At 37.9% G+C, this 23,381-nt stretch overlaps 1 protein-coding gene across 1 annotated transcript in view; it reads right to left on the bottom strand.

The window, feature by feature from the left end:
- Nucleotides 1-23,381, bottom strand: part of LOC150106422 (uncharacterized) — a 766,385-nt gene that overhangs the window by 458,120 nt on the left and 284,884 nt on the right. Inside the window, exons 22-23 of the mRNA XM_090392993.1 lie at nt 21,321-21,573; nt 17,453-17,631 (exon numbers count right to left, since the gene is read on the bottom strand). Coding sequence (XP_090249119.1) covers nt 17,453-17,631; nt 21,321-21,573 — 432 coding nt within the window. The remainder of the gene's footprint in view (nt 1-17,452; nt 17,632-21,320; nt 21,574-23,381) is intronic.

Below are 23,381 nucleotides of genomic sequence, written 5' to 3'. Positions count from 1 at the left end.
ATTACTGAAGGGTTTTTAAAAGTTAATACACAGAAAATTTTTCAGAACAAGTCTAGTGGTGGGAAACTGAGCAAGAATGTAGTTATCAATGATGTTAGAACTAGATTTTTTGCTTGGAGAGTGATGAATGAGTGGAATAGGTTGCCAGAGTCTGTTGTGGGTGTGATGACTGTAAATGAGTTCAAAGCAAAGTATGATAGATACTGCACAAATGTTGGATAGTGCTTGTCATGATATTTAGAGCCTCCCGCAATGAGTGTAAGGACTCCATGGAATAGCCTGTAATAATAATAATCCTTTCTTGTAAACTCACACGTCTGCTCCTGAAACTATCATCTACAGTTTTCATGTAGTGCCTCCACCTCTCTGCCCTGACCTCCCCTGTTTCCCTGTCCACTCTGTGTTCTTTCTCTCTTATTCTCTTCACTTGTGCCACTCACCTTTAAATTCACAAACTTGCCTACCTTACTCTCCTGCTCTTCCACAATGCCTTTTGCTTCCTCAGATCTCACATTCACTTCAGTCTTTCTCTCCTGGAGCAATAGTTTCTCCAACTGACTCACAAATCCATTCAAATGTAGCCCATCTCTTTTATACAGCTCTATCTATCCTTCAAACTCATCCCACATATTCCCTTTCTCTTCACACAACTCTGCTAGCAAAAGCATTCATAATCTTTGCTCATCTTCTCAAGTCACGATTATCATATCTGGGCAACATGCTGCCTACCGCACTTATCTTTCACTCTCATTAACAACTTCATGACATCCGTCCTTACATTCTTTTCATTAGCAGTCAAATCATTCATGCCAACTACCACTACGATCTCTTTTGCTCGTGTACTCCTTTTATCCTATGCTTCAACCACCCTGCTAATTCTAAATCTTTCAATTTCATATTTCTTTCAAATCTTTTATCCCTTTCTTTCTTGTATTCCAATGCAAATTCATAATTCTCCTCAATTCATTCCTCATATGTTTAATTACTTGCCTCATCTTTACTAAATCTGCTTTTCATATCATCAATTAGTTTTTCAGTGCCATTTATGCAAATCATATTTTCACTACCTTGCATATCTGCTGTCTTAAAGCTTTATGGAAGACAATGCCACACCGCATTGTACACAAGCAGTGGAGATACTTCTGAAGACTGGTGGTGTGACTATCAGTTTCAGTTATGCCAGTTAAGAATCACAGCAAATTTCCTTGCCTGCATCACCTTTATACAGTACTGACATGAGAACAATAGGTAAATAGTTTGATGGAAGAGATCTTTCTCTCTCTTTTTTTTTAATTTATTTAAAAAATTTTTTAATAAGCGTGCTTCATACTGATCAGGGTGTAATCATGAGGAACATAAGTGTAGAGGACATAGGAGGGAATGGCTTAATTGTGAGTGAGCAGGAGGTATTTGAGGAAATAAGATTGATGTCAATAAGACGATAAGATTTAATGACATATCACCACGCATCTTAAAGGAATGTTCCAGGGAATTGGCAGTAGCATCGGCATGCTTGTTTAATAGAAGTCTTACAAAAGCACAGGTTCCAAGGGAGTGAAAGAAGGGTAAAATTTTCCACTGCATAAAGGTAGTGATAAGGCTGTAGCTTCAAATTATAGGCCAATCTGTATATCTGGAGTTGTGATGAAGGTACTGGAGAGATTGGCAAGAAGTACGATAGAGAAATGGGTTAATAACAGCAGTATTCTCTGTGGTAGCATGGGTATGTTAAGGGGAGATCATGTTTCACTAACTTACTTATGTACTATAACAAGGTGACAAATACCTTGGTTAGGGGAGATGCATATACAGTGGTGTACTTAGGTTTTGAAAAGGCTTTTGATAGACTGCCACATGACAAGCTTTAATATAAATTGAAACAGATGAAAATGGATAACAGTGACTGGCTGTCAGATAGGTATCAGAAAGTTGCATATGAGGGTGCAGTATCCCAAAGGAGGAAGGTCACTAGTAGTGTGCTACAGGGGTGAGTTTTGGGGCCATTGTTGTTCAATTTGTATGATATTGGGGTGGGATTAACTAGTGATATGCAGCTGCCTGCAGATGATGCAAAACTGGGCAGAACAATGCAGAGTAAAGCAGATGTTATGGCCTTACAAAAGGACTTGAACAGATTGATGAATGGGCAAGTAAGTGGAACTATCAGTTCAATGTTGCAAAGTGTAAGGTTTTGAGATTTGGTAAGCAATGATGGGATGCAAAGTATACAGTTGGTGGGGAAACTTTAACAGAAGTAGAGGAGATCAGAGATCTAGGAGTAATAATGGACAAGGACCTGAAATTCAGGGGCCATACTGCACAAGTTGTGAAGACATCACATCAGAAATGGCAATGATGGGAGGATCCTGTCATGCAGAAATAGAGAGGTTATAATTCCACTGTATCAGGCCTTGATCAGGCCTCATATGGATTATTATGCACAGATTTGGTCACCAGGTTTTCATGGTGATGAGGATATATTATTATTATTATTAAACAAGACCCCATGGAGTCAAAGACTCTTCTAGGAGGTCCTTTTATCTCACACACATCTCATCATACCGTGTCTTAAACACATTCAAAATCTTTGCAGACACCACACTCTCAGGCTAGGCATTCCAATCACTCACAACTCTGCATGAAAAAAACCTGCCTCTCACTCCCCTACTCACACCCTCCTTATACAGTTTCCAGGATTAACCTCTGGTTCTCCCCTGATCTTCCACTATTCTCCGTAGAACTTCTCCACCATTGATCCTACAACAACCCCTTACCAACTTGTAGGTCTCTATCATATCTCCCCTCTTCCTTCTCTCCGCTAGACTCTGCAAATTACATCTTTTCAATCTTTCCTCATACTCAACATTCCAGAGGCCAGAAACTACCTTAGTCAGTCGCCTTTGGACCCTTTCCAACATCTCTTCATCCTTCTGAAAATCAGGTGACCAAATCTGGGCACAATAGTCCATGTGTGGCCTAATCAAAGCCTTATACAATGGAACAAGAATCTCCCTACTTCTACACGTCATTGTTCTCCGCATCATTCCCAGAAGTCTTTGTATTGTCTTCACAATTTTAACGATGTGTCCCCTAAATTTTAGATCCTTATCCACTATCACCCCCAGATCTCTTATTTCCTCTACTTCCAACAATACATTCTCACCAAGCATAAATTCTGCATCCCATCTTTGTTTTCCAAATTTTAAAACCTTACATTTTGCAACATTGAACTCACATCCCCATTTGCATGCCCAATCACTCAATTTATTCAAGTCTTCTTGCAAAGCCACAACATCTTCACAACTCTTTATGGTACGTCCCAACTTTGCATCATCTGCAAACAACTGAATATCTCCATCCAAATCTTCGCCAATATCGTTAATATACAAGTTAAATAGTAATGGCCCTAAAACAGACCCCTGAGGCACTCCACTAGTGACTTTCCTTTTCCTGGATATTGCACCCCCCATACACAACTTGTTGATACCTATCAGATAGCCAGTCTCCAATCCAATGCACTAATCTAATATCCAACTCCATCTGCTCTAGTTTGACTGTCAACTTATCATGAGGTACTCTATCAAAAGCTTTTGCGAAATCCAAGTATATTACTGTGTATCCTTCTCCTCTGTCCAAGTAAGCAGTCACTTCATTGTAATAAGTAAGTAGATTACTAAAACATGACCTCCCTTTAGCAAATCCATGCTGTCCATCAAAGATTATTATTATTGTTCTGGGAAACTCCAAGGGGTCGACAGACTCATCGAGGGAGGCCCTAACATTATGTCAAGAACAACTATTCAACATTCACACAGTATCTATCATACCTTGCCTTGAACTCATTCATGGTCGTAGCACCCACAACAGACTCTGGAAGCTTATTCCACTCATTTACCACTCTCCAAGTAAAGAACCTAGCTCTAACACCCTTGTCAACCACGCTCTTGTCCAGCTTCCATGCATGGTCCCTAGTCCTCCCACCACCAATCATATTTTCAAAAATATCTTCTGGATCAATCTTATAAAAACCCTTCAGTAATTTGAATGTCTCAATCATATCACTCCTCCTTCGCCTATCGTCCAATTTCTGCAACCCACAAATCTTCAACCTATTCTCATAAGGTTCATTCCACAGACCTGCTATCATCTTGGTCACTCGTCTCTGGACCCTCTCCACTTCCTCCCCATCACGAAGAAACCTTGGTGCCCATAACTGGGCACAGAAGTCCAGATGGGGTCTTATCAAGGCTCGATACAGAGGAACAACAACTTGTGCGTCTCTGCATGTTAAAGTAAAATTATACCATTGTTGTAAACCCAACTCTGGATCCTACTTCTCACAAGCTTCTCCAACAACTTAACCACAACACCTGACACACAGATAGGCCTATAGTTTGATGCTTGAGTTCGATCACCTCCTTTATGAAGTGGCACAATCTTGCCCTCCTTCCATTCCTTAGGAACTTGACCAAGTGCAAGACTTGTATTAAAAAAATATGTCAAGGCAGGTGTCAACTCTCTGGCACATTCCTTCAGAATACTCGGTGATATATTATCAAGTCCAACAGCCTTATTTACATCTAGTTTACTCAACTCCCCAAACACCTCTTGCTCACTTACAATCAGTCTCTCCTCCCCATCATCAACTGCTCTTAATCTCTCCATGAAGTCACATTCACAAAATTGAAAGATCTTTATGAACTGCTCATTAAGTATCTCCACTACACATTCTGCAACAGCTCTCCTTATACCATTTCCTCCAATCAATGTCATCCTTCCATAATCATTCTTTCTTTTGCTGGCTATATATCGAAAGAACTCCCTAGGATTCTTTTTGGCTTCATTAGCTAACTGCTGTTCATACCTCTCTTTAGCTACTCTCACCAACCAAGTCACCCTCCTTGCCTGGTCTTTGTAGACCTCATGAAATTGGTTACTTCCACTTCTCTTATGCTGCCTCCACAATGCCCTTTTTCTCTCTATTGCATGCTTAATCTCTTTATCATCCATCTCATACCTACCTTATTTAACCTTCTCACCCTTGGAATACATTTAGACATTGCATCTACTAAATAGTTTTTGAAAATCCCCCAAGCTGCATTGATCTCTTTTCCAGCTAACTCCTCATTCCATGCTACACCTGCAAGCTGTCTCCTGAGCTCTTCATAATCACCCCCTTGTATGTCCACATATACCCTTTTTTCACAGGGGTCCTTGCACTGCTGGCAACCACCCAGGTAATCACCTCATTGTCACTTTCACCAATTGGCAAATGATTTGACACCTCATTGATAATTACATCCTCCGATGAGATGACCAAATCCAAGACCCTTAATCCTCGTGTGCCCTCTGTTACATACTGTCTGAGGTAGTTATCCCTCAAAAACTCAAGAAACTCATTTTCTTTACTTCTGGTTGCTATCTTCATTCCAGTCTATATTGCCATAATAAAAATCACCCATAATGATCACCCTTTTCTTATTTGCTTGGCTTATTTGACTATACATTTCACTATCACCACCATCCACATTACCAGGTCTATAACAACATCCCATCAAGTATTTGATTCTATTCACCTCTATCTCACACCATACTGCCTCAAAACCACTGGCCCTATTTTCCTCTTGCATCTCTACCTTGATGCAAGAGGATATGTTGGAAAAGGTCCTTTAAGCCCTTTTTTTAAAGATTCTCATGCATTGCTGATATCTTTTCCACTCAGCAATCATAGTATTCCCCATAGTTGATCATAATTTCCAGCTGTGTAGTTTGGCATGTAACATGTCCTAATTGGAACATCTATATAATTAGTTGGGGTGCTTAAGCGTCAAAGCTGTATAACTGAGAAGAAACCTCCACATAGCCTTTAACGGAATGCGGAGAACCGACCAGGGCTTCTGACCTAATGTCCAATCCTCACATTCTCGTGGTGCACCCTGTTGGGTATCTACTTGGATACTGAACGAACGAGGATGGGCTGGCAATTTGGGATTTAGCCGACCAAATTGTATTCTTATTGGTTAAACCAAAATAAAAAATGATGGCACAACATGACAAAATTTCATGCCGGCTGGGGCGTCGCCCGGTTAAACAAGGCCCCCGTTGTTTTCGCCAGGGAACCATGGCGAACAGCGAAAAGTCAGCTACTGGAACAAATCTGAAAACACACCCCAACTCAACATCACCAGAGTTAAAGATCGGTACTATCAACACAAGAAGCCTGAATGGCAAAGAAATGGAGCTAGCTGAGGAATTAGATAAATACCAGATTGACATAATAGGGGTGACTGAAACAAAAAAGACCAAAACTGGTGAGATCTTTCTGACCAATAAATACAAAATGTTATATTCAGGCAATGACAATCATGTATAAGAAGGCGTAGCCATAGTATTCAACACTAAATATGAGGCTAATCTTCTTGAATGGCAGTCAGTTTCAAGTAGAGTAATATGGGCAAATATGAGAATGGGGAACTGGACAATGAGACTTATTTATGCCTATGGTCCCACAGAAGGTTCTACTAAGGTAGAAAAAGGTTCTACTAAGGTAGAAGTGGAGGAATTTTTTGAGGCTTTAGAAAAAGCAACAGACACAATGAAAAATGAAAAGTTGGTCCTTGTTGGGGATCTAAATAGCAGAGTAGGAAATGATTGTGAGACATACAAAAATATTTTGGGAAAATTTGGAGAAAAGAGCAAAGCTAATAATAATGGCAAATATCTGTTGGATTTCTGCTCAGGACATGGACTGGTTATTACTAACGCCATGTTCCAACATAAAAATGTGCACAAATTCACATGGAGAGAAGAGGCTAGGAATAAGAAAAGTCTCATTGACTATGTTATTGTTGATATAGTTCGCCCACCGTTTCCAGGTCCCTGCTTCGCGTCTTTCCAAGAATAGTCGATTCATGCTGAAGGGGAGAAAAAAATGAAGGACATCTGAATTGGTCGCCAACACGCGAAATCACGTGCTTTATAGGTAAAATTTTCCAACTGTTATACAAGCAACATAGTTAACTACAATAATCATAAAAGAGAAGTTAATTTTCCGACCAGTAATAATAAACAACTCATCCCACTATACGGACAGATTACCCTATTATCGGAATGGATTCTTCTTTTTCTGAGATGCGCAGAAGTGTCGAGGGACCTCAAATCGGTGGGCGAACTATAGTGATGTTTACTCCCCGGTGCAGGACACCAGAGTGCACAGAGGATTTGAAATTGGAAGTGATCACTATTTAGTCTTGAGCAGGATAAAATTGAATTTAATATTGAAAAGAATAACATGTAAGAAAGTTTTAAAGCGAATAAAAGTTGAGCAGCTCTCAGATGTGAACTGTAGACTAAAATACACAAAGATTATTGAAGAGAAAATGAAAGAGTTTGAGAACAGGAATCAAACTTTGGAGATTCAGTGGCAAACTCTGAAGAAAACATTGATTGATTCTGCCATAGAGGCATGTGGTGAGGTTGTCTGTAAGGATGAAAAAATCAGAACTCCCTGGTGGACACAGGAAGTTAAAGAGGCAGTGAAGAAAAAGAAGAAAGCATATCAAAAGTTCCTGTCAAATAAGTCAGCTTGTGCTCTTAGAGAACATACAGACAAATGCAAGAATGCTAAACACTATGTAAAACTAGCTAAACAAAAGTCATGGGAGGACTTTGGCAAGAATATAGAAAATAAATATCAAGAAGGTGGCAAACTATTCTGGAGGTTGTTGAAGAAGCTTAAAAATGGAGGAAAGAGTGCTGTAAAAGGAATTAGAGATGATAAAGGTGACATGAAAACGGGAGAAAAAGATATCCTCGAAGTATGGAGTAATTACTTTGAAAAACTGCTAAATGAAACAAGCAGTGATGACAGCACAGTGGTAAAAAACACTGACCAGGCATGCAGTCAGGAATACATATCCATACTTGAAGTAGAAAAAGCCATCAAAGGCTTGAAATGTGGAAAGGCAGCAGGAGTAGATGGTATTCGACCAGAAATGCTGAAGTATGGTGGTATAAGAGTCTTACAATGGCTGCACTGCATAGTTCAGAAAGCCTGGATAGAGGGACGAATTCCCGATGATTGGAGTAGAGCTCTCATAGTACCCATATATAAAAAGGGAAATAAAACTGAGTGTGAAAATTACAGAGGTATTTCCCTACTGAGTGTTCCTGGCAAGATCTATGCAAGTATAATTGAGAAATGATTGAGTAGAATTGTAGAAGAAAAGCTTGGTGAAGAACAAGCTGGATTCAGGGCAAATAGAGGCTGTCAGGATCAGATCTTCACTTTACGACAAATAGTCGAGAAAGCATGGGAATATAACAAAGATCTGTATTTAAGTTTTTTTGATTTGGAAAAGGCATATGACAAGCTGCCAAGAGAGAAGCTATTCAATATGCTGCAGTTATATGGTGTCAATGGGGCATTATATCAAGCAATACTTAGTCTTTATTTGAGTTGTAAGTCAGCAGTTAGAATTGAAGGAAGTACAGGAAGATGGTTTAATGTTAAATCTGGTGTGAGACAAGGATGTACATTATCCCCTCTGTTATTCATTATCTATATGGATCACATTATGAAGGAAAGTGGTATTAAACATGATATCAAAATTGCAGATGTTAATGTCAGCTCTTTGCTTTATGCAGACGATGTTATACTTCTAAATAAATCCGCTACAAGTCTGGAAGATTCTCTGACTAAATTGAATAGCTGTTGTAATAGATATGGTATGAAGGTCAGCAATAAAAAGACAAAGACAATGAAAATAGGCAGAATCATTGAAAATGTCAACTGTGTTGTGAATGGAGAACCTGTGGAACAAGTAAAACATTTCAGCTATTTAGGCACGATTTTTACTGAAGATGGTAAATTAAATATAGAAATAGACAACAGAATCAGCAAAGCTGGTATGGTGTGAAGTCAATTGAATAAGTTCATATGGAATAAGAGAGAAATTAGTTGGAACACTAAATTAGCTATACAAGACAGTGTTCAAACCAGTTTTAACTTATGGATCTGAGAGCTGGGTCAGAAGAAAAAAAATGACCAAAGACTAGAGACCACAGATATGAGAGTCCTGAGAAAGATTATAGGCATGAACAGATGGCATCAATGGCAATATCATATTAAAAACGAGGATATTAGGAAAGAACTTGACATTGTCAGCATCCAGGAATGTGTTAGCAGAGCTAATCTCAGGTGGTATGGTCACTTAAACAGAATGGGCGAGGAAAGATTATCAAAACAATTGTTCTCTGCCAGGTTGGCAGCAAAACGACCCAGAGGAAGACCAAGTTATAGGTGGATTGATACGGTACAAAGCTTTAGACGATAGAAATATAAGATCTGATAATGTTGGAGTCTTGACAAGTAACAGACTGATTTGGAGGAAAATTGTAGATAGGAAATTAATAATGATGTAATTTTTTTCATGTAGTACTATCATATCCTGTGCACCCCTTGAGGGTACATGGCAAGAATTTGATGATAATGATGATGATATAATTAGTTACTCCTCAGGAAAGCACAATATGATCAGTGTCACCAACTGGTAGACAAATAGTCATATTCTTAACAGAGACTCCTTCTGATGCTATGAATAAATCTGACACTCTTTGACCTTGAACTCCTTTCATATGCCACTTGAGAAAGTTGTCTCACAACTTAATAAATTCTGCTTTGTTCTTATTATGAGATTTCTCTTACCCAATCAATGTTTAAATATCACCTATAATGATCATTTGTTTAGTATCCATCAGGATAAATTTGGCAATGCATTTCATCATCCCCTGCAACTAAACTATAGGTCTGTAGCAACACACCTAAATTAGCTAAATTATTATTACTATTATTATTCAGGCCTCCAAGGAGTCAAAAGACTCATCAAGGGAGGTCCTTCCTAAGACATAAAGTCTATCAAGACTCATCGAGGAGAGTTCCCCCCTGAGAAACACAAAGTATATCATACCACTCTTTAAACTCACTGACCGTTCTCGCTCCCACCACTCCATCAGGCAATGCATTCCACAGCTCAACCACCCTCCACACAAAGAAACCACTCCTTACCCTCTTGCTCACAGTTTCCTTTCGTAACTTCCAGGGATGGCCTCTTGTCATCACTCCTTTCCGCTGTTCAACCAAGCAAAAGAACTCCCCAGTGTTAACCCTGTAACCACCTCTCAACAGTTTAAAAGTCTCAATCATATCACCTCTCCTTCTATCCACCAAACTCTGTAGTCCACATTCTCTCAGCTGATCCTCATAACTATTATTGTACAGTCCTGAAAGCATCTTTGTCATCCGTCTTTGTATCCTTTCCACAGTTAATTTATCCCCTTCAAATCCTGGGGACCAAATCTGAGAACATTAGTCTAAGTGTGGTCTGATCAGAGACAAATACAACGGAATGATAACCCTCTTATCTCTGCAGGTCAGTGTCCTTCTCATAATAGCAGCAATCCTCTGTGTTACCTTCACCACCTTTGCAATATGTCCCCTAAACTTCAGGTTTCTATCAATCATCAACCCCAGATCTCTTGTCTCCCCTACTTCCTCCAGTATAACCACTCCCATAGTGTATGCAGCATCCTATTGATATTTCCCAAACCTCAAGACCTTACATTTTGCTGCATTAAACTGACACCCCCATTCATTTGCCCATCTATCTAGCTTATTCAAATCCTTTTGCAGGGCTACCACAACTGCACTATTACTAATAATCCTTCCCAGCTTTGCATCATCTGCAAACAACTGAATATCCCCTTGCAATCCACTGACAATGTCACTGATATAAAGGTTAAACAATATAGGTCCCAGTACTGAGCCCTGTGGGAACCCCACTTGTAACCCACTGCCTCCAGGAAACTGCTCCACCATACACAACTCTCTGATACCTACCAGACAGCCAATCCTGAATCCAGTTGACCAATCTGACATCCAGACCCATGTGCTGCAACTTAAATATCAGCTTATCATGTGGCACCCTGTCAAATGCCTTCGCCAAGTCTAAGAAAATTGCAGTATATGCCTTTCCCTCATCTAATGTTCTTGTAACTTTATTATGAAAGGCTAGCATATTGCTAAAACAAGAGCATCCTTTCACAAATCCATGTTGATTCTCACAGATAACATTATCCTCATCTGCCCAATGCTGTATACGGTCCCTCACTACTTTCTCCAAGATCTTAACAACTACTGATGACACACAGACTGGCCTATAATTAGACACTTCCAGTCTGTTACCACCCTTATGCAATGGCACTATCTTACCTTCCTTCCATTCCCTGGGCACCTTTGCCAAAGCCAGACTTTCATTGAAAAGCCACGTTAAAGGCACTGTCAATTCCCTAGCACATTCTCTCAAAACTCGTGGTGAAATACCATCCAGTCCCACAGCTTTACTGACATCCAGAGTACTCAGTATCTGAAACACACTCTCCTCCTGTACCTCCAGACCTCGAACCAGTCCTATCCCTCTAGCATTACAACTGACTCCTCTAGGATGAAATACTCCAATAAAGTGTTCATTGAACAATTCCACTATGTCCTCTGCATCAGTCACTCTATTCCCATTTTTATCCCACAATATCATTCTTCCACAGTCATTTCTCCTCCTACTGGCCACATAGCTAAAAAATTCCCTAGGATTTTCTTCAGATCTTAGGGCCAATCTCATCTCATATTCCAGTTTCACCTTCCTTACCATACTAGTCATTTTCCTGGCCTGTGTCTTATATTCTTCATGAATCTTCTCTTCACCTGTCTCCTTATATCTCTTCCATAGCCTCTTTTTCACATGCAGTTCCTGTTTAATATTGTTTGTCATCCACTTTACCCCAAATTGTGTCCTCTTCTTCACTTATGGAATACAGCTTACTATTGCTGCTAACAAATATATTTCTTCACAATTTCCCAAGCACTAATGATATCCTGGCCTTAAAATTCCTCCCTCCACCCAAGTTGATGTCTAAGACTATTATAATCACCTGCCGTATAATTCCACATATGCTCCTTCTCTTTGATACTCCTGAATTTTGGGATAAATAGATTACAAGCCATTTATCACATTGATGGTGCTGTACTCCAGGAAATAGATGATGCTAGAGATTTAGGAGAGGTGGTAGACGGTATGTTAAAGTTTAGAGGAGACATATTCCTCATGCATCTCTTCACCTGTCTCCTTATATCTCTTCCATAACCTCTTTTTCGCATGCAATTCCTGTTTAATATTGTTTGTCATCCACTTTACTCCAAATTGTGTCCTCTTCTTCACTCGTGGTATACAACTTACCATTGCTGATAACAAATATTCTTTCACAATTTCCCACGCACTAGTGATATCCCGGCCTTTCAATTCCTCCCTCCATGAAACCTCCCGAAGTTGACGTCTAAGACTATTATAATCACCTGCCTTATAATTCCACATAAGTTCCCATCTCTTTGATACTCCTGCATGTCTATTCATTTTCCAAGTCAACACCATATGGTCACTCTCTCCAACTGGTGGGAGAGATGTCAACTCAGTTATTATCAACTCTTCTGATGCTATAACCAAATCCAAAACTCTTGAACCTCTTGTTCCCTCTGTTACATGTTGCCTAAGACATTTGTCTCTCAAGAATTCTAGAAATTCCATTCCCCTATTGCTACATGCATCTTCCTCTCTCCAATTTATACTACTGAAGTTAAAATCTCCCATAACAATCATTCTTCTTGCACTTGCCAAACTTAGCTGTCTAAACATCTCCTGGTCCCCATCCTCTGTGCTCCTGGGTCTGTAGCAACACCCCACTAAATATCCTGTCTTGCTTACCTCTACCTCACACCATACGCTCTCAAAATCATTTGTCTCACTTCCTTCCAAATTCTCCACTCTTAGAGGACAGAGATCATCACATATCATAAGCAGTACCCTACCACCACGCTTTCCCCTCCTATCCTGACGAAAAATGCTATACCCAGCGACTTCTATTCCGGTTGTTATATCCCCTTCTGTCAACCACGTCTCAGTGATCGCAATAATTTTTGGCCAGGCTGATGCTATCTGTGCCACCAATTCCTCTCCCTTATTCCGGATACTCCTGGCATTAGTATAAAGCATATAAATGGCATTGTTTATTAAGTAGCACTCCTAAATTAGCTAAAACACTAGTTTTAGCTAATTTAGGAGTGCTACTTAAGATGGCGTTAAATAAATTTTAATTTATGGACCAGAGCACTGGATTAGAAATAAAGAGTTGCTCAAAAACTACAAACCACAGATGTGAGATTCATGAGAAAAATTAGAGGAGTGAACAGCATGAATTACAGAATCATATTACAAAGGATAATATCAGGAATGAATATTTCTAATTCATTCTAATCCTTTCTCTCCCATTCTTCTTAATGACATACCACCTGAGATGGGCTCTACGCTATTAGCATTCAGGAATATGCGTGTAGAGCCAATCTCAGGTGGTATGTCATTAAGCAGAATGGGAGAGAAAGGGTTAGCAAAATACATTGGCATTTGATGCCAGAATTTCGTGAGTTTTGTGCCGAATATATAGAAACTAAAAGTTTCGGCGGATGCAAGCATAAGTAGTGCCTTATGGGCAACTCGTAGTAAAGGTTGGGCAAGCCCCAGGCCACTTTCCTTAGTATTTTCCATAAATGTAAAGCACATCTTCTAGAGCAGTGCTTCCCAAACTTATGGACAGTGTTTTCAAACCAGTTTTAACTTATGGATCTGAGTCAGAAGTAAAACACTTGACCAAAGACTAGAGACCGCAGATATGAGAGTCCTGAGAAAGATTATAGGCATGAACAGATGGCATCAATGGCAATATCATATTAAAAATGATGATATTAGGAAAGAACTTGACATTGTCAACATCCAAGAATGCATTAGCAGAGCTAATCTCAGGTGGTATGGTCACTTAAACAGAATGGGCGAAGAAAGATTAGCAAAACAAGTGTTCACTGCCAGGTTGGCAGGAAAACGACCCAGAGGAAGACCAAGATATAGGTGGATTGATACGGAACAAAGTGCCTTAGATGATAGAAATATAAGATCTGATAATGTCGAAGCCTTGACAAGTAACAGACTGATTTGGAGGAAAATTGTAGATAGGAAGTTAGTAATGATGTAATTTTTTTCATGTACTACTATCATATCCTGTACACCCCTTGAGGGTACATGGCAGGAATTTGATGATGATGATGATATATTTACTAATATTCATTAAGCGCTGAAATACGCAGGAAGCAAAATTTGTGAACGAACACCAATGCATGATTTTTTCCATTAAAATATAAAAAATACATAAAAGAAATAATAAATAATAAAAATTAAACGCGTTTCTTTTAAGATTAAAAAAAAAGAACCACTTAGTCTTAAAACATTTTAAATTTGCTTTCATTATTCACGGCTCCCTCAACAAAACTTGTGGCTCCCAAGGTGGCCGCTGCCCAGTTTGGGAACCGCTGTCTTAAAAGACTAAAACATAAGATCTGACAATATTGAGTTTTAGCAAATAAAAGGAGAAAATCTGGTAATAGGAATTGTGTATACTTTTCATGTAGTACTATCATTATACTATCATATACATCATGATATCATATTTTCAGCTATGAAACACAGCCTTCTACAAATTTTACAAAAAATTCCCTAAATAGAAAGAATTAAATTAATGTGTTTCGTTATTAATTAGTTATAATGAATTCTTCCACTTATGTCTTGATTTTTAGATCAATTCATTTGCTTTACGGAGAGCATATTTCCAAGTTAACATCTTCATTATGGAAAAAACTATTAAATAGTTTTTCTAAAATTCCATAGGAGAAGTGTCAAATTATAAAACAGTTTGTGTTCCAACAGTAGTTGTTAAAATCTTGGAGAAATTAGTGAGGGAAGATATACAGCATTGGGCAGATAAGGGTAATGTTATCTGTGAGAGTCAACGTGAATTTGTTAAGGGGCACTCTTGCTTTAGTAATATAATTGCCTTTTTTGATAAAGTGATAAGAGCGATTGATGAGGAAAAGGAATATTCTGCTTTTTTTTTTTTTTTTTTTTTTTTGATTTTAGAAAGGCATTTGACAGGGTACCACATGATAAGCTGATATTTAAGTTGCAGCACATGGGTTCAGATGTCAAATTAGTGAACTGGATTCAGGATTAGCTACCTGATAAGTAGTATCAGAGAGTTGTGTATTGGCAGGGGGGAATATCATGGAGGTAGAAGGTTACAAATGGGATCTCACAGTACTGGGACCTGTATTGTTTAACCTTTATATCAGTGGATTGTGTGTGTGTGGGGGGGGGGGTATTCAGTTGTGTGCAGATGATGTGAAGCTGGGAAGGGTTATTAGTAATAATGCAAATGTGGTAGCCTTGAAGAGGATTTGAATAAACTGGACACATGGGTGTATATAAGTTTAATGCAAAAAATGTAAAGTGTTGAAGTTTGGGATACATAGATGGAAGGCTGCATACTCTGTTGGAGAAACTGTACTGGAGGAAGTAGAGAAGGCAAGGGATCTGGGGAGTGATGATTGATAGAAATCTGAAATTCAGGGAACATATTGCAAAGGTGGTGAAGATAACCCAGAGGATAGCTGCAATACTGAGAAGGATGCTTCCCTGTAGAGATAAAAGAGTTGTCATTCAATTGTATAAAGTCCTGATCAGACCACACTTAGACTACTGTTCTCAAATTTGGTCCCCATGATTTGAAGGGGATAAATTAACTGTGGAAAGGGTTCAGGGGCAGATAACAAAGATGATATGAAGACAGTCTGAGGGAATATGGACTGCAGAGTTTTAGATAGAAGAATAAGAAGTGATATGATTGAGACTTTTAAACTGTTGAGTGGTAGTTACAGGGTTGACACTGGGGAGTTCTTTTGCTCAGTGAAACAGGGGGGGGGGGGGGGTAGGAGCAAGGACAAGGGCTATCCCTGGAAGTTATGTTAGGAAGCTGTGAGCAAGAGTATGTGAGGAGTGGTTTCTTTGCATGGAGGGTGGTTGAACCATGGAATGCACTGTCTGATAGTGGTGAGAACATGAACTGTCAACGAGTGGTATGATGTGTTTTCTAGGATGGGCCTCCCACAGTGAGTCTTTTGACTCCATGGAGGCCTGAATCATAATAATAATAATAATAATAATAATATATTTCACTAATAGAAGTCAATAAATCCAGTTTAGCAAGCCACATATTATCTACAAGACTAGATTCTTTGGAACAAGACCAAAGTATTATATAAAAGTTATTTTCTTCTGAAAAGACTATATAAAGAAAACTGTTAAGCACACATTCACAATCCAAACTTTAACAAAAATGAATGCACTAAACTTTTTCAATTTTGGAAAGTTATACTGACTAATATACACCATTCATGAGTTCTGTAAATTGTAATTACTAATTTTATATTTAAAAATATTTTATTAACTAATTTATTTTATTGTAATTTAATTTAATTTTTGGATATAACTGTTAATGCCAATGGAGCTGTTCTCTTGCAGCAAATAGTGCATTTAACATAATGTGCTTTCAAGTGAAATGATGTTTTCTTTTCTGTGATTCTTTTCCTATAATTGCAATTGATAATGTTTATGAAACATTGCTGAAAATTCTACAAATAAAAGGAATTACACTAAACCATAGCTGTTAGTATTATTAATTATCATTAATGTTATTAATTAGTTATAATGAATTCTTCCACTTCTTGATTTTTAGATCAATACTATCATTGTATCCTGTACACCTCCTATCCCCCCTTGAGGGTACATACGAGGAATTTGATACGATGATGTGGTTTTCAATTTTGGAGCGCTGGTTATATTGTATGGAGCAATTAAGGAAATTTAAATTGCAGAATTCAGTGGACAGTGAGATAGAAGCATTTAGATTGTTGAGGAGATTACACATAGACTAGAGAGAGAGCATGAGCAGAATGAGACCATTCCTGGAAGTTGTGGTGAACAAGGAAGTAAGGAGTCAGAGATTTTTTGTGTGAAATGTAGTGGCATGTAAGAGGAATATATTTTCAGAAAGATGGGGACCATTGACTCCATGGGGGTTTGCTAATAAAAGTATTAAATAAATTATTTAATTGATATCTCAGAAATAAGTCACTACTGAATTCTGAAATTTAGCATTAACAAGAGGGAAGCTGTAGTGATATCACTATGTAAGCGACATTTATACATCTAGTGACCATATGATCAGTTTTATTTTTTTTAATAACATATACACATCTCCAATCATAACACTCATGTTAAATTATTCCTATATGTGTAGAGATGTTTGGCGCTAATCAAATTGTAATCACTCAGCATTATTCTAGAAAACATTTGAATGCAATAAAGCAATAATTAAAATAATCAATTATTTTGCTACACAAATTTCTTTAAAAAAATAAAAATCATTTAAATCAATTCGTGAATATTTCTAGCAAAACCCTTACTTTTCTTCCTGGGCAATCACTGTTTCTGTAAGAGCAAAATCTCGACGCTGAGAATGGCAGTGAAATGCAGTGATATCTTCTAGTACATTATGGACCCGAAGTAGTTTTTCTATATTAATGATTCCTCCAACTCCTATTCTTGTGAAAAAGTGATCTGCTCCATGGAAGTCTGATATAAACTGATGAAAGAATAAAAGTTTAAAATCAAAATACATGAAACAATCTAAATTTCAAATTGTGAAAACTTGATTTCAAACTTCAAATGCTAATCATTAATTAGATGCTAACAATAATTTTCCCTGCAATACATGCTTACTTAGTTTCATTCTTTTTTTTCAAGGTGACTTCCTACATTTACTATTTTTTTCTTTATCAATATGTATAAACACATATTATAAACAAATATATGGAGGTTTCAGAAAACACTTTCTGAAGCTTCCATATATCTCATCTCATCTTCCTTTTACTCTCGTTTACCTTGTGTGTCGAGGGTTTATTAATCATTGGACCTCAAACCGTTCACAGGATAAGGTAGTCAGCCCTATGCCCTGGTATATCCTGTCAGTAGTGTTGAGTCCTCAAGGCAAGTTTGCTTGTTTGCTGGATGAAAAACCCCAGGATCAACTGTGGAAAAACCGTACTATCCACGCCCAAGACCGGCTAACTTGGCTATGGCTGAGGAAGATCCTTCAGCTCCTCACGTCACCGATGAGAATTGAACCTATGACACTTCTTCCCCAGGCATATGGTTGAAAAGCGCACAGCCACTAGGCTAACTGCACAGACTCTTTGTGACACCTCCAAGGAGCCCAAAGACTCATCAAGGGAGGGTGCCTACTCTACAACTCTCCATGACCACCATGTAATCCAACTACACAAAACCGCCACTACCATCATTATCTACACCACAGCCACATACTTCCCACTACTGCCACTAGTATTTTTTGTCTGTAAATTATGCATGTTCTGAAGGCCAATTTTTTTGTATGTGGGATGAAAAATCCAAGTTTCCAGGAGAAAAAACTTTCCATATGAGATTGGCTAACTTACCTTCAATTGAAAAAAAAACATATTAAGATTCCTCCCGTCATGATGAGAATCGAACTTAGGCCTTTTCCAATTGAAGGTCACAACATACCGTCGTTCTTCCAATTGTGTTACAGAAGTGCTTGAAAAAATATGAAAAAGTACAGATTAGAAGCATAAAGAATCCTTAATAGGCAAATAACACAGACTGTCATGCGAATTTGATTACAGCAAGTAAAATATAAGAATGAGGCACAGTATGAACCAATCTTCATAGGTTTAAAGTTCCAAGGATCAGCAAGAACAAAGAATGGTACATTTGCAAGTAAAATTACACTACTTTATGCTAAAATTTAATTTTACAGCATGGCCCATTGGTCACAAAGGGTTTAAAATGTAAATAAAAATATTTAATAAATATTTTTATTAAATATTTAATATAAAGTTATTAAATATTTAAACCCCTTCATGACTTATGGGCCAAACTGTATTACTTATGCAGTCAATAATGTATTTTGAGTCAGTCAATGTATTTTGAATGAACCTAAATGTGCAAAGCACATTTAGGCACATTCAAAAATAAGAATAAAACTTTATATTCTAATTGATCAAGGCCAAAGTTGAGACAGCGATACCTTTAGAACAAGCAGGTAAGGGTACCAGAGAGCAGATCTTTTGCCTTAGACACATCATAGAAAAGTATAAAGAATTTAGACTTCCTATGATAATGTGTTTCATAGACTACTGCAAAACTTTTGAGTATGTTCAGCATGTGAAACTGTGTGAAGTAATGAAAATAACTGGTTTTCTTCAACACACTGTCAGATTCATAGCTAACTTGTACAGTGAGCAAGAAGCCACATTAAGAACAGCTAGCACTGGACGAGCTCAAAACAGGAATTAGGATAGATGGTAGATTGATCAGTAATCTGATGTATGCTGATGACACACAGTAACTCCTCTGTAATGACAAGGAAAAACTAGGACAAATTCTTGACAAAGTTAACAAGATCAATAATAACAGAGGACGTCAGCTCAATCCGAGAAAGATAAAGATTATACAGATTATACAGACAGAGAAACTCCTGTATCTTAATGGAGAAAGAATTGAGAAAGTCAGCAAGTTTGAGTACCTGGGATCCATTATTAATATGAAGAATTGCTGTTTCAGAAGACATCAGAAGATCAGGAATGGCTAAAATCTGGAAGGATGGATCTATCTCCACAGGAACAAAGTTGAGGATTGTGGATGCAACTGTTTTTCAACAGTGACTTATGGATGTGAGACTTGGAACCTAAAGAAGTCTAATAGGAAAAGGATAGCTGCTTTTGAGATGTGGTGTTACAGAAGGCTGTTAAGGATATCATATACTGAAAGGCAGACAAATGGATGGGTGCTAGAAAAGATCGGCAGAACTTTAAGGCTCTTTAAGGATATTGACAGAAGAAAGTTGAATACTTTCAACTTTCTTCTTTCAACACATTAAAAGGATGGAAGGAGAGCTTCTCAAAACAGTAATAGAAGGTAAAGTTCCTGGAAAAAGAGGAAGGGGTAGACCATCAATGAGATGGATGGCTGGTGTGTCTATCTTCAGAAAGCCTCCAGAAAAACATACAACAGGACTGCCTGGTGCACATATTCCTCATTTCATTGTTTATCCTCATCAATGCATTCTTCAAATCTTGTATCTCAGCCATCTCACTTTCATTTGCTTCTCCAGGCTTGCATGCTTTTGCTCCATCTATATCTTTCTTCATTCTTACATTCATGCTCACCTTTGTTCTCTAATTCATACTCTTTTATACTCTATTACTCTCCTACAAACATGTCACTTTTGTTACATCATTTGCACTGTCTTTGCTGACCAAAACCATACTTGCATTTGGTTTATTTGTGCTGTCTTTTGCATCTCACAATTATGCTCGATTTCATTCTGTCAGTGCCTTACACATTTACTGATTCCTCAGTCCAACAAAATATCACACTTTCTACAGACCCATATTTTTTCATTTCTTTTGTTCATTCTCTCTACAAATACATCCTCCACATCCCTTGGCACCACACTGACAACCTTTCCTATCACACTATCTTTTACTCACTCAACTTCCTGATATCCATCATCGCATTCCATTTCTGTCCAATCAAATCATTTGTTCCCAGAACCACCACTAGTTCTTAATTAATCGCCTTATCTTAATCATCATTGATTATTATTCTTATTATTAAGAGAGACCCCCAGGAATTCAGGAACTCAGAAGCTATACTATTCACACCGGCTGTCATACCTGTTCTTGAATTCATTCACACTATTCCGACATGATCCTTAAATATTAATCACCTTGTCTTTCACATTTATGAAAGCTTGCAGTCCAACAAAATATTGCACCTTTCTACAGACCCTTTCACTTTTCTTGTTCAGTCTCTCTATAAAACAACATATCCTCCACATCAACCCCCCTCCATGCATATATGCTGCACTCATGAAATGAAACCATTTTTGAGAAATCTATGCTGTTAATCACATTTGATCTTTTCAAGGTTCAATATGATGACTTCATTTCTACCACCATTTTGTTGTCATTCAATGCAAACTACATGTTTTAGGAAAAAACATCAACTATCCGCAAGCCTCCATATCAGTATGCAATTTGACTAAGGTATCAAAAATAAATGAAATTATACCAAAATGCAAACAATATTGCCAATTATTACACAAAATAACGCTTATCTTTTCCTGGGCTGTTTTCCAATGTTTGCCTTATGTCCTTCAAATTATATAAAAATCTAACTTAATTGTAATCATTCATTCAGGTATGAAGTCAAACAATAAGAGTAACTTACTTCTAAATGATGTCCATCTTGAGCTGGAAGTACTACAAGACTTGGTATGCCTTTAAGTACTGTCCTTAGATCCCGAAGAAAGCTACCAAAAAATGGAATAACTTTACTGTGAGGCATATCCAGCGCTCTGTTTATGGCTTCTCGATATTCAGCAGATGGTTCTGATGTTAACAGTGCTTTACTTAAAAATTCCATCGACACAACATGATCTTTGTCTGATAATGATAACCAAAAAGGTTTTAGTTTTTCAGATCTGAAAAACAAAACATTGTATTCACATTAAATAACTCTCACCAAGATCAGGCAAGAATTTATGAAAAGAAAATGCAGATTTTAAATAAATATATATTATTATTATATAACACCTCCAGGGAGTTGAAAGACTCATCGAGGTAGGGCACCTACTCTACAACTCACCATCTCCACCACTCTAACCAATCACAACTGTCTTCATCATATACACCAACAGCATCTACTGCCAACCACCACCACGAGTATTTTCCCAGATCGCAAACATCCTTGCCTAGGGTGGGATTCGAACCCACAGCCTTTTGGCTGCAGAGCGAATATACTAACACTCGGCTAACCAGGCATACACTTGGCTAACTGCTGGCAAAAAAAAAAAAAAAAAAAAAAACTTTTTTTTTTTTTAATGGATATCTCACCCCTGAAAGGAGGTGCATCAGTAAGGTAAAGATATTAAGCGGTAGATACTTTGAATACTCTGTTCTAGAAACCAAACATGGAACTTTTTAAACCACTCCAGGCCTCCAATAAGCAGTGTGGTGGTCTCACACTGGGCACAGAAATCTGTTTACTTCCTAAACACCATCACAAACATACAGTATGTGTCCTCCCGTGACGAGTCTTCAGACTCCTTGGAAGTGTCACAAAATAATAATAACATCTGTGGCTCCCAAATGGGATTCAAACCCATTTGACCTGTTAGTTAGAGTGTGAATACACTATTCATTCAGCCAACCAGGTTGTCTAAATATATTTATATTGAAATATACATATTTACATACAAGAGTCTCCATAGCTCAGCCAATATCAACATTGGCAATGCTCTTTGATTGTATTGACCTTGGTTCAAATCTTTTCTAGAACATGAAGAACCTTTACTGGGGCTTTTCAATTGCAAGTAAGCTGGTCTCACCAGCTAGAAGAACACCTGCAATTTTCAGGCATAACAGACAATGAAGATAGGATTATCTGCCCTATCAAGTAATCACATACACACATGTTGTTTGTTTGCTATAGGTCCTTCTGCTTTTTGTGTGTGTCGGATTAATATATATATATAAAAATCTGGTTTCAGAGATGTCAAATTACTTCGACATGACAGGCCATTAAACCTAACATGAAAAAGGGAGGAAGGACAGATGGACAGAAATATATTTAAAGGAATTTAAATGATATCAAATATTTATTTAATTTAAGGACTGCTCACTGGTTAAATTCAGTGGAAGATATGCTTTATAAATATTTGGGAGAAACATTATAAGGAAATTATTATTATCATTATGTGACACCTCTCAGGAGTCCAAGGACAGACTCATCACAGGAGGGCACTCTACTCTGCTACACATATCTCACATCTCCCTTACTATTAATTCTCCAACATCAATGACACTATTACTATCAACACCATCTACCACCCACCAACCACTACCAACAACAGCATATTTGTCTATAAATTACATGTTTTCTCATTGCCAATTTAACAATATGCAGGATGAAAAACTTTAGTTTTTCTGGGAGAAAAAACTCTGCTACCTCTGTATGAGATCGGCTAACTCACCTTCAATTGAAAAAGCCCATATTATTATTATTATTATTACCCCAAGAACTCATGGAGTTAAAAACTCATCTGGGAGGTCCTTTTATCACACACACAGCTCATCATATCATGTCTTGAACACACTCAAACTCCTTGCAGATACCACACGACACTCTCAGGCAAGGCATTCCAATCATTTACAACTCTGCACGAAAAAAACCTGCCTCTCACTATTCTACTCACACCCTCCTTATACAGTTTCCAGGGATGACCTCTGG

Source organism: Typopeltis vanoorti, chromosome 5 (assembly GCF_054136105.1).
Source record: "Typopeltis vanoorti isolate ZY-2024b chromosome 5, IOZ_Tvanoo_1.0, whole genome shotgun sequence".
NCBI classification, from domain to species: domain Eukaryota; kingdom Metazoa; phylum Arthropoda; class Arachnida; order Uropygi; family Thelyphonidae; genus Typopeltis; species Typopeltis vanoorti.
Note: the sequence above shows the minus strand (reverse complement) of the source record. Positions and strands in the feature narration are given on the sequence as shown.